The sequence below is a fragment of the Vigna radiata genome, chromosome 7 (genome assembly GCF_000741045.1).
Source record: "Vigna radiata var. radiata cultivar VC1973A chromosome 7, Vradiata_ver6, whole genome shotgun sequence".
Classification (NCBI taxonomy): Eukaryota; Viridiplantae; Streptophyta; class Magnoliopsida; order Fabales; family Fabaceae; genus Vigna; species Vigna radiata.
The window spans coordinates 43,907,054-43,920,329 of NC_028357.1; the positions used below are offsets into that span (position 1 = coordinate 43,907,054).

The 13,276-nt window shown below is 29.4% G+C and overlaps 2 protein-coding genes and 1 long non-coding RNA gene across 4 annotated transcripts; 1 reads left to right on the forward strand and 2 right to left on the reverse strand.

Annotated features, from left to right (window-relative positions):
* The first annotated feature begins 36 nt into the window (after positions 1-36).
* Positions 37-4,796, forward strand: LOC106767492. Of its 2 annotated transcripts, XM_014652397.2 has the most exons (4): positions 37-382; positions 560-622; positions 706-769; positions 4,018-4,796. In XM_014652397.2, exons 1-4 carry the CDS (start codon positions 154-156, stop codon positions 4,022-4,024), a joined length of 363 nt encoding a protein of 120 aa, XP_014507883.1. In that variant the 5' UTR covers positions 37-153; the 3' UTR covers positions 4,025-4,796. The 2 variants fall into 2 exon arrangements, with proteins under 2 accessions (XP_014507883.1, XP_014507882.1); XM_014652396.2 differs by lacking the exon at positions 4,018-4,796 and having other exon boundaries at positions 711-1,494.
* Positions 4,797-5,396: 600 nt separating this feature from the next.
* On the reverse strand, positions 5,397-8,001 carry LOC106767992. The gene is made up of 2 exons (XR_001376204.2): positions 6,395-8,001; positions 5,397-5,699 (listed from the first exon to the last, which is right to left on the reverse strand). It is a non-coding gene; the product is annotated as an uncharacterized LOC106767992 (long non-coding RNA).
* Positions 8,002-8,669: 668 nt separating this feature from the next.
* LOC106767788 lies at positions 8,670-12,216 on the reverse strand. The gene is made up of 6 exons (XM_014652739.2): positions 12,018-12,216; positions 10,695-11,805; positions 10,313-10,572; positions 9,756-9,815; positions 9,455-9,544; positions 8,670-9,405 (listed from the first exon to the last, which is right to left on the reverse strand). The coding sequence occupies exons 2-6, from the start codon at positions 10,786-10,788 to the stop codon at positions 9,385-9,387; spliced, it is 525 nt and encodes a 174-aa protein (XP_014508225.1). The 5' UTR covers positions 10,789-11,805; positions 12,018-12,216; the 3' UTR covers positions 8,670-9,384.
* Positions 12,217-13,276: the final 1,060 nt, after the last annotated feature.

The following is a 13,276-nucleotide window of genomic DNA, read 5'->3' on the forward strand; positions in this document are numbered from 1 at the left end:
AAATGAGGGATAGAGACATAAAGCAAGAGAAGAGAAATTAAAGAACCCTAATCTTGTTGGGGAGTGATTATGCTGCATATATATATATATATATATAGAGAGATCAAGATAGAGGACAACACTATGCCAAAAACAACATGAATAATCTTGTTTATGATGTCTGCATTTCACCATGAAAACAAAGGCTCACAAGAAATTAATGCAATCTATCAGAGGCAACACACCACAGAGAGGCTGACAGAAGAGAGTGAGCACATGCTGATAGTGATTGTATCAGGGCATACAATTGCAAGTGTGTGCTCACTTCTCTTTCTGTCAGTTTCTTCTTCTTTTTTCGGCGTGTTTTCTTTCATATTTATATATCTTAATGGAGGTCTTCGAGGTACACCTTCTGTCACGGTCTTTCACTTACTGTTCATACTTTAACTGAAAACTCTTTTTCCCTTGCTTTCTCCCTCTGCTACTTGCCCACACTGTACAAATCAAAGGGTTTCAAAGGCTCAGAAATTAATCAGATGTTCCATCTGTCTCCTGGAAAACATGCCACTTTGTTTTGTAGCCTTAATTTTAGGCAAAGACAAAGCCCTGGGAAACTGCATTAATTGCCAGGCACCTCAATATGGTAAGATGTTGTTCTTTGCATTATATATCTCATTAAATTCTTATTTTTGTTGTTCTTTAACTTTTGAACTTGGATTCCATTAGCCCAGAAATTGGTTTGTGCTGTCAATATCTGCAGATTAGGGAGCTTGAAGCACCAGTCACTCGGGTAATGAACAGTTTCTTGTTTTTTTTTCTTATAAGCATTAACCAATTTGAAAGGTATCAAAAGAAAGGAATGAGAAACAAAATTGGTTTAGTGATATCTAGCTTTGTCTTGTTTGTACCATGAATGTTTTAATAAATTAAATCTGAAAACTGCCTTTAAGTATCATGCAGCCTTGATAATTGTATATATTTTGGTTTCATGTTCTGCCTGAAATACACAACAAGCAACAGAAGATATATATATATCAGTTTAAAGTGAATATGACATTATTTATGTGTTAACTCTTGGTCATGCATGAACTCTATAACCAAAAAATCCTTGCTTGCTTTGGATTTATGTAGGAATTAAGTACCAAGTTTCCTTTTAAGAATTCTTTATATTTGTGTTTTTGTTAACCCATTGGACCAGGCAATTAGGGAATTCTGTTCTTTATTGTATCAGTAATCAAAATTATAATGAGAGGGTAAATGTTGATGCTTTGGGAAAAGGTAAAACTTCAAAAAATAATTAAAGGATTATTATAATCAAGTTTCAAACCTTACACTATATAGTGAGTGGTGGGTACTGGTTTTAGTGAGATAGATCAGACATATGGACAAACTGCTTTAAATCCTGTGCATAACTTATGAAGTTTGTCTAACATTGTATTCTACTATTAGTTTCTGAATTATATAGTTTTATCCACTTTCATTTCTGGTATTCAGCTTGCTCCATTCCTTTTTCTAGTACCCTTTTGTATAATTCTATACATTAAGTTTATCTATTTTTAGAATATTTTATGTGAATGAATGATAATTCTTTTAAGAATACTTTGATCATATTATACATAATATACAAATATTCAGGCTTACTTTGCTCTTAGCAGCACATACTGGAGCATTTCATTAATTGCTTTTGATTTCATGTCTAAAAAAAAACAGTATTTATTGACAGAGTTTAGAATAATTGGTATACGTTGTTATGTTTGTTAAGTATATGTTATCTTATTTATGCGTATAGAAAATACTTTATTGAAAAATTTCCATGATCTTTATGTTGGAATATTCTTGGGTGAAAAGAAGGGATTAAAATAATCCAATAAAAAAGAATTAGAATACAATGAAATCTATCATTTTTTAACTAGTTAGGTCAGTGGGTTATTCAATAATAAATGGATTAAATTGGATTGAGTTTAATAATAATAATAATAATTAACTTAAACTAAATCAACATTATCGTAATCAGATTGAATAATTAGATCAACTGATTAAATGTTAATATATTCTAAAAGTATATATACTGGAATATATATATATATATATATATATATATATATATATATATATATATATATATATATATATATATATATATATATATATATATTGAAACGACTATGGTAAAAAAAAAAAAAATCTTCTCTTTTCTATGCATGCAATTCTCATTTTTTTTATATTAGAAGATAACTTTGAAGCAACGTTGAATCTTATCCGATTAGAGTTCATTTTCGAGTAAGTGCTTTGTTACTATAAAATCCTTTTAATTCTTTTTTTCTATAAATGTTTCTTTAATCTTATGTTGATTAGTTGAAAATAGGTTATTGTTTGAGTTAGTTTTCATCTATATTTTGGTTATTTTCTGTTGTGTTCATTTTAGATCTCTAGATTCTTGATTTATTCTTACTCTTCCAAATGATTAATTTCTTATGGTGCAGTAGTTTTAAGGTAAGAGATGCTCTGTTGGATTTTTTTTCATTTAATAATTTAATTAAAAGACTTAGTTGAAATTTGAGTTTGGAATGTTATGAAATACTAGGGTTTAGGAATAATTATTGGACAGGCATTACATCAAGCAAAAGTTTGTGTATGTTGAAATACAAATGGCTTACATTTATGTCATAAACTTATTAAAAACGTTTAGATTATGGTTTATTGGATCGTGAGTATTAAATCAAATAAATTAAAATATTATATGATAAGAATTTAAGGAAGAGCACAAAAAGAATTTCAATTATGGAATGCTTTAAAATGACTAAATGACTATATAAATAATTGACATCACTCTTATCCAAAATTTTATGATAATGAATTAACGAGTCTTTTACCTTTATATACTGTTCTATTTTCTCATTTCTATCTAATGTGGAACTTAAACTCACACTTGAATTCCCTACAATAATAGCATATTTAATATAAATATTCCAAAATTCATCAATAGTTCTTAGAGAATATCTTTTATTATATAGATTAATAATGGATTAAAGCTATTTTCTTGGTTCAAGGCATTCTCTCGGGTAGTCAAGGCAAGACAAAAAAAACACGTGTTGTTAACCGTTTTGCTACTATTGGTTTATTGCTACAAAATTTGCACTCTCCAAGCAAACATCAAGATCATGAAAATAAGATATCAAAATGTAAACACAAAGCTTTTGAATAAGCTTTATCTTCCTTTACCCTCTCTTGTTATTGAATTGAAAAGAAAGCCAACAAATAAGTGATTAATAACACTTTCTTGCTTAGATTGAAAGGAAGAAAAAAAGAAGGTATTAGGAGCACTTTCGAAGGTAGTATCCATTTTGTTTTATAGCCACCAAGGCATTATTATTATGAATCTAAATAGATTTTTTATTTATTTATTATAAATGAATGTATATAAACATGTTAAGTGTTATCTTGAAATATTGTTATTTTTATGTAAAATCTTGGTTGAGTATTATAAGAGTTTAATATAGATATAATTAAGTGAATTGGTTAGTATTTTATAGGATATTCCAAATATAATATTGAAAGATTAAACAGAAAGGGCAGTTCATTTTACATTTAAAACTAAGTGAAAAGAAAAGGCTCACTTCAAAAAAACAAATATAGATTAAAACTATATTAATGATAGTAACTTCATGTAGAATCAAGTAGTTAAATGTAACTTTTGATCAGAATTGAAAATTATATTTATGATCAGATAAAGGCATTTCAATATAAAAAGACATATTAACTGTATAGTTCAATAAGATCATTTAAGGTTCTTTATTGTAAAGATGTCTAAACCTACACATATTTTGATCATATTTACTTATTATAACTAAATATCAATAGTTTGACATGTTGGTTTTTATTTATTCTTCTGTTATTATTATTGGACTATTATATTTCTTAGATAAGTATTATTCTAATAAGGACATAAACTCACAATTCATGTTAATCCTATAAATATAGCAGTAACCTTCAAGAGATACTTACTTCACATATTTGATAATCACTTTCATATAATAGATCATAACTCTCTTACTGACTTAAGCATCGAAGAGTCTTTACAAGTGGATCTTCCCTTCTTGCAAACAAAGAGACCTTCTCCAAACAAAAAAAGTGACCAAAGCACCGCTAGGATATTGTCACCTATTTGCAAAGTTCACGCTCAAGATCTGGATAAAATTATCGGCGCCCATCATGGGATCCAAGTAAAATTTTATCCTACCTCCACATTTTTCACTATCATCTTCTTGCGTAAAGATATTCTATGATTATTGATAATCACTTATACTAGCACAAGCATTTATGATATTATATTAAATATTTGTAGAACAATAACATGCATACAAATATTTTCTCTGTACTTTGATATCACTCGTCTTAACAAAGTCTAAGGTTTTTGGGCTATATCAAAACATCAAAGATATCAAACTTGCCTTCAAGAAGAAAATAGCATTTCAATGCAACCCGGACAAACATCCTAAATTTTTGAAGCACAAGTATGGTGGATCCAAAGCTAGATCTCATATGATGAAGCAAAGAAGTATGGTGGATGACCTATATAGAGGTTCTAATGATAAAACACACAAGTATTGTGGATCCAAAGTTGGATATCACATGGTTCCATGTTATGAAGAAAGTCTAAACTTAGTTCCCATAAGTGATGTACCTAAAGATCCATATAGGAATGACATAGTAAAGATTTATCCTTGATTTATGATATGTTATATCCGGTTGAAAAGCAACAATCCAGTTACTTGACTTTTTGCAGCATTTATGCCAAGTCTATAATGACAAACATCTCCAACACACTCCTCCATATTGTTAAAAAATTGGAAACCCACAAAATACAATACGACCTGTGTGTATGGCCTTGCAGTGGATAACTTCTATCTGAAGTAGAATTTTTTTAGAATGTCTCATCAAATAAAAAACATGAATTTCTACGAAGAAATTTGTAAAATCGGTTCCTCTGGTTGGAAAAGACAAGGTTATTTAGCATGTAAAAGATAAAAACACTTGTTTTGTATATATTTTGTTGATGCATTGAAGTGAAGTTGGTATTTGTTAATAAATTGCAGATTGCAGAAGAAATGAAACCAAACACAATGAACTTCTAAGGATCAGTAGAGAAATTGAGTTAAATTTTGTGAAGTAAATTTATAAAGTCACTGTTATATTTCATCTTACGAATTTGAAAAATTATTGCAAAACTTAATACACGAAATATTTCACATGTTTACACAAAAATAAGCACACTGTGTATTTGCAAAATTAAAAGAGAATAAATTCACAACAGAAAAGCCTTAGTCGAGTCTTTCCAAAATAGTATAATACGCACGGAAGTTTTGTATAAAAACCAAATCAGTTATATCAAATTATATCAATCAAATGCTACCAGAAAGCTCAAGTCACCAAATGTGGATATTCAACAGCTATGGATTCACAACAATTCTAAAACTGTGGTGAATGCATCCACCGTAATTAATGCATAAACTAAGATACCAATTAGCAGTGATAAAAACCCTTCTATGTTTCCACATGAGAAACCAGTACGAACGTAAGCTACATATGGATATAACATAGAACGTAACTCTTGAACATTACCAACATAAATCCGATCACGATATGCCTGAATATAACTTGTAGAACTCCTGTTTGAATTGGTCCACTAGAAAATTTCATTGCTTATCTTCAAATAAAACCTGTAAAAGAAAATGTAAGAGAAAATTGCAAACATTTTAGTGCTGAAATGTCAGCTCCTAAAAACAATAATACAGTATGAAGCAAAATTTCTGGCAAAGAATTACAGTTTCAACAATATAATGTTTTTAGACTGAAATATTACAGGTATAAAAATCTTTGTCAACAAGAGATAAGTGGAACATAATAACCCGTGCAAATAATATTTCTTGTTGTTAACCTAATCAATAGACATAAGACATGTGCTAGGTAAAAGTTCAATTATTGCAACTAGAGAATATAGAACAACTTACAGGTTTAAGACAGTTCTATTTGTTGACCACAATTATTAACAACTACAAACATTTACAGTTTACTACTGGTTAAAAACCTTGATACTAATTCCCTTGTAATTCACGTCATGAAATCTCCAGACTCAACTTCACATCAAAATTATTCCACACTCTGAAAACAATGTAAAATATAATACTCAATCCCATAGAAATTTCACACCGTTACTTTATCTTGAAAACGTATAAACTCATGCTACCACAGTCCAAACATCATAAACCCCTGCACTAATATATATCAACCAGAAACGAAATAAAACCTCATTCCCTTATCAAAAAAGAATACCCAAAATCTATTCTCAATTCAAACACAGAAATCAGCATAATGAAATCTATAACACAATATAAAGAAGATGCATTATACAAACCATTAATAACTCTCTCTGTTTACAAATCGTATCAGTTGACTCTCTTTATCAATAGCTTGCTTCTTCAGAGAATTCAAATTCTCATCAGCAACAGGTAAAGAATTCACCAATTTAGATGCAATAAAGCAATGTCCACTAGAATTATGCCTCGAATACCAACTACCTATCAACATAAAATCTTCCATTTATAACTTGTAAATATGCTATATTTACACATTTAAAACAACCCATCAAATTTACATTACTAACCTGGCAAGTTATTAGAAAACAGACCCATTATGATAGATATAATTGAAAAGACAAAAATATAATGTAATGTCTCCCTTAAACACAGTCAATGCCATACATGATTTAACCTAAAATCTCCCATTAATTCCCTAAATACATAATAGATCACAAATTGTTAAGAATTGTATCACAGCATTCCACTCAATAGCAAAAGCTCTAGTCAAGTTGAATAGTCTGACTTTATTATTGTGAATGTCTTTTACATGTTTATAAAAGAAACCCGTCACACCCACACACAGACATCAATCTGAAACTCAGATGAGTTACCAGATGCATGTGTATTGATGGCACGTGGAGACTATTACCTGCTCTGCAACATGACTGACTTCTCATTGAAACGTCCTTTGGCATTACAACAAATCATGCCAATAGCAAAAATGCTCTTTTGATAAATAATATAAATTCAAATTATTAGACAATCTACACACATTCAAGGATCATTCAATGCAGTCACAGATCAGATTATTTAATCTGATCCCAAAGTTAAAGAAAAAACATCTTAACAATCTTGTTATCCAAGAGTCATAATTAAATTTTGGTGCTTCAAAATGTTGGCGTATAGTCATGACAAAACACAACTTTGCCTTCAAATTTCAGTGTGTGCATGGGAAAGAAAGGGAAGTATTATATTTACTTGTGAAGCATATGTGGGATATGTTAGTTCTTCATAGAGACCAGAAACAACAAATGTCCTTGTATGTTTTCTAATTCGTTTTTCTATTACATTAAGCTAAATAAAAATAATTGGAAGGTAATGATTTAGTTAGGAGTCATACTATACATCACATACCCTATCATCCGTTCTATCATACATAATTTACAATACAGTTTGAGTCATGATTCATGAATGACCAATGAACACCTTTCTCATTGTGAAACTCTTCTGACAACATTCGCAATATACTATTCCTGCTTCCCATTATATTAGGAAGAGTGTTGATGCTAAATTTCAGAATACCTTTTGCTTTGAAAAGGGTTTTATTAGTTTTGATTTTGATGCTTTCCCAGAAGATAAAACATTCTATGTTGGATCACTGAAAGGAGATAAAAGATCATCATGGTGATTGATTGGAGTTCCAAAGAGTATCTTCCTTTGTATAATCATTATTATTTTCGTGACTGCATAAAATAATTTCTTAACTGACATCAAATAGTTCTTCCTGCCTCATCAACTATTACATAAACATACAGGATACAGACAAAAACAAACACCAATTGAACCAGTGTACATGGTATAATATCCCAAAATGCATGTTCATTTATATTAAAAGAAGGGTAGATTTGGTTTCAGAAAGTCACTTGCAAATGAACACTCACCTAGTCCTTATTATTGAACTGTCAATCAATTATTTATATTGTTAAGATATTTATCCTATTATATCATGATTATATTGTGTCTAGAATTATTCTAATTATCATGATTATATTGTGTCTAGAATTACTCTAATTATCATGATTATATTCTGTATAAAATTACTCTAATTATCATGATTATATTGTGTCTAAAATTACTCTAATTATCATGATTATATTGTGTTTAGGATTATTCTAATTATCATGTACTCTTATATCAATTTATTCTTATAAATAAAAAATTATGAGAGGAATTAATGAAACCTCTAGAATTATTTTACATTTTAATTCTAAGTATAATTATAAGGAAAGACTACGTGAGCACTTGTAAAAAAAAATCAACATAAAGCCGCAAAAAGAAACATTTAATCAACATAATGAAACATGAATATTATATTATTAATCATCACAATAATGACTTAACCAAAGTAGATAAATATCTGAAAAAATAAATCAGTCATGGTGTTGTAATCAACTGGACAACCTCCCTGCATTTGTGACATTATTACTGCAAAAAATGAACAGCACCCTACAAACCAAAATGGAAAAGAAAAGGAGTTGTTGATCGAAAAGAACAAAACAAAAAGCAAAAAATATACAAAGTATTTCAAAAATTTCAAATGCAACAAATAGAACGAAGCAAAAAGCAAAAAATAAAAAAAAGCAATCAATTCAAACTATTTCAAAATTTCAAATGCAACCTACCTTCACAAGATCTCCTAGTTTCTCACTGCATTCAAGTTTGTGCCTTTTACAGAAGGCATCCATTTTCTACTAGACAACACAGTTATATAAAAATGAAATAATTACCTGGAGCTCAAATATGATCTCAGAAAAGAATACTGCTCTTCATATGACCTGAATTGCTCAAAAATTCTTATGCAGGCATCAATGCACTTCACAGTATTCTTTGGCAAGTCCTAAGCTTTATGGCCTAGGTGCAGAGTCCTAGTACCCTAAGCCTTAAATCTTATCCTTACTTTGATCTAAGCTCTACCTATGTTTTATGCCCTATATCCTACACCCTGTCATTTATAACCTATTCCTTAGACACTATATCCTATATGCCTTAATTGTTGTTCATCAAAAATTCAACAAATGACTGCAAGAACCGAAAAACCACTTAGTGCTCATACATAAAAATCAACATAAAACCACATAAAGAAACACTTAACCAACATAATGAAGCATGAATATTATATTACTAATCACCACAATAATGGCTTAATCATAGTACATAAACACCTTAAGAAAAAAAAAAATCAGTTATGGTGTTGTAATCAACTGGGAAACCTCCCTCCATTTGCGACATCATTAATGCAAAATTTACAGCACCCTACAATAATGGCTTAATCATAGTACATAAACACCTTAAGAAAAAAAAAANACAATAATGGCTTAATCATAGTACATAAACACCTTAAGAAAAAAAAAATCAGTTATGGTGTTGTAATCAACTGGGAAACCTCCCTCCATTTGCGACATCATTAATGCAAAATTTACAGCACCCTACAAACCAAAATGGAAAAGAAAAAAAAGGAGAGGTTGAGTTAGTTAGTATGACTGCCAGTATTAATAAATAGAGATGAAAAAAATAAAATAAAATTCTAGAAATTCTATTCAGAAAATATATAATTTGATAATCAGTTATAATGGAAGAAATACAAAGAAATAGCTCAACATAAATAGTGCAAATGAATAACATAGGGCACTCTCGTACATGAGGATCTGTTTGAATAATTGTTTGCAAAAGGAAGAGATTATCATGTGAGTAGCCAACCTGTAGCCCAAAAGTAATGAAAATCATCAGCCACAAATAGCTGAAGTAAAAGGAGAGATAAGATATGAAATGAGGTTAATATAACAGTCAATTAAGTTACTAAAGGTCATTTATTATTTCTAGCCCACAATTTATTATTTCTAAACTAACCACAAATGTTACTAAAGGTCACTTATTATTTCTAAACTAACCACAAATAAGGTACTAAACATCACTTATATTTCTAAACTAAACAGTACAAATAAAATTAAATAAAGAGTTTTATTTTGTAAAACCAAATACTACAAATTATTCTATTTTATTTTAGAAAAACTTTAAATTTTTAAAATATAAAAAAGTTATCCTCGGGGACTCTTATCCACAATTTTCTGCCCAATCTCAGGACAGATGGCATGTAACTTTAGCTTCCCTGAATGAGTGAACCCTTGGTTTGTCTTTGATTCCATAAGTTAATTAATTAGGTGCTGTAAGCTGAACTTTTGGAGGAAGCTTCATACCATAGCTCCCACGTCTACTATTATTTCTTTGTGAATTGTTCCCGGGCCTACTTTCCCCTGGATGCTGCTCTCCATTAATGTAAGGATCAACAACATTACTTGAAATGTTGCTGGAACAAGTGGATGAGTTCCCAGATGACTTGTGGTGGGATCTTGAAGAACTGGTAGACCCAGGTCTCTCATATCTGTGCGAATTCTGGATAGAAGAAACTTGGGCTGTCTTGTCCCGCTTTTGTTTCTCATAGTTAGGAGCCTGACAACTGATATATACACATAAAAAGTTCAACCAAAATAAATATGTGCAAAATGTACCCAATACAACGTGGAATATGCTTTAGTTCAGTCAAAAATGTGCTTCAAAAGTTAGGTTATCAAGTCTCACCGAGATGAACACTCAAATTGATGATATGGATCACTAACAATGCTACTTGAAGGAGACCTGGTTCGATATCTGAACTGGCAAGCAGACAATTCATCAAAATGAAATTTATAACACAGTATAAAAGAAATGTATTATACAAACCATTGATAACTCTCTCTGTTTACAAATCGTATCAAGACTGACTCTTCTTATCAATAGCTTGCTTTTTTTAGAGGATTCAAATTCTCATCAACAACCCATATAGATAAAGAATTCACCAATTTAGATGCAATAAAGCAATGTCCACTAGGGTTATATCCTCCAATACCATTCATGTGGCACGTGTAATATTTTATCCATTCCTAAAAGTGACCGTTGAGATATAGAGAGTAGTTGGTAATGGAGGACATAATCCTACTGAGCATTGCTTTATTGCATCTAAATTGGTGAATTCTTTACCTATATATGTTGCTCATGAGAATTTGAATCCTCTAAAGAAACAAGATATTAATAAGGAGAGTCAATCTACTGACACTATTTGTAAATGAGAATTTGAATCCTCTAAAGAAACAAGATATTAATAAGGAGAGTCAATCTACTGGCACTATTTGTAAACAGAGAGAGCTATCAATGGTTTGTATAATGCATCTCCTTTATATTGTGCTATAGATTTCATTTTGATGAATTGTCTCTGGATTGCTCAATACTGCCAAGTTATTAGAAAACAGACCCATTATGATAGATATAATTGAAAAGACAAAAAGATAATGTAATGTCGCCCTTAAACACAGTCAATGGCATACATGATTTAACCTAAAATCTCCCATTAATTCCCTAAATAAATAATGGATCACAAATGGTTAAGAATTGTATCACAGCATTCCACTCGTTGGCAAAAGCTCTAGTCAAGTTGAATAGTCTGACTTTGTTATTGTGAATGTTTGTTACATGTTTATAAAAGAAACCCAACACACTCACACACAGACACATCGGTCTGATACTCGGATGAGATAACAGATGCGTGTGTATTGATGGCACGTGGAGACTATTAACTGCTCTGCAGCATGACTGACTTCTCATTTAAACGTCCTTCGGCATCACAACAAATTATGCCAACAGCAAAAATGCTCCTCTGGTAAATAATATAAATTCAAATCATTAGACAATTTACACACATTCAAAGATCATTCAATGCAGTCAGATTATCAAATCTGATGACCAAGTTAAAAAAAAAAACGCGGATAACATAGTACACCTTCTTATACACTAAACAATCAATAAACTGACGAAATAAATAACACTTAGCAAAGATACTAAACGAAAACAGCAGAAGAAGACGCAAACCTATTGAGGTAATGAACTTCTCAGCTTGAGATAAGATCCGAAGGAGTGAAACTGTAGTTGGTGTAGAAAGTGACACCTACGCATTGAATACTAGAAAAATCGAAGAATCGCTTACATTTTCTGAGAATTTCTTGCTCTTTTGAATTCGGATTTGATTTCCTTTTAAGTTGCCCTCTTTCTCTCTCAAGGGTTTCTCTCATTTTTGAAGTGAAAAAAAAAACAATATGGCGGGAACTTTGCCGATAAATATATAAAGATTGTCTTTATTTTATTCCAATTATGCCCTTGATAACGCGCGTATTATTAACACAAGGAATAGCGCGATTTTGTCACCCTTTATAAAATGGCATTCCCAATAAAACAAATTAATTTTCTGAATTAAAGTTTTTCATTAAAAAGTGATAAATATTAAATTTTAATTAAGAAAATTAAACACATATAATTTCAACGGATAATTATTATCATAGTAAATAACCATAAATAAGCATGGTCAAAAACTATGTCGGTCAAAAGAGGAGAAAAATTGTGAAAATTTTTAATAGAAGAAAATTTCATTGAGCATTGTATTTAGTTGACAAGAAGAAATTTTAAAAATTAATGCGTATTTTTTTATAACTTTTTTTTAATAGAAATATATTAGTGATGTGGTTAAAATTAATATTTGAATTTATTCATATCTATTATGGCATAGATAGTTTGAAAAAATACATGTTATGATTTCTTTAAATTAATGTTTATTTTCAGTCAATCTCACCTTTAACAACCGTAATGAAAGATAGCAATTGATAGGATATGTTTGAGTATTTTATTATAGTCTTCATAATAAAAAATCATCAAAAAAATAATGATATAAATTTTAAATGATTTTAAGAAATTGAACAAAAAATAATGATATAAATGTTAAATGATAATTAAATGTGTGTGTATATATATATATATATATATATATATATATATATATATATATATATTAAAAATAAGAAATTAGATATTAGTTAATTCTTAAATTCTAATACAAAATTAAATTTTATAGTTGAGTTAAATTGACTATATTTATTATTTTTACCAAAGTTACATATTAATATTTTATATGATAGAAATAAATAATAAATAATTTGATAAATGAATTTCATAAATAATTTGATATATTTTTGAATTAATTTTTTATAAGAAAATAAAATATAATTAAGATTATGATAATATGAAAAGTATTTTAAAGATCTAAAACTTTTTTATTTATGAAAATAGTAAAAGAGATA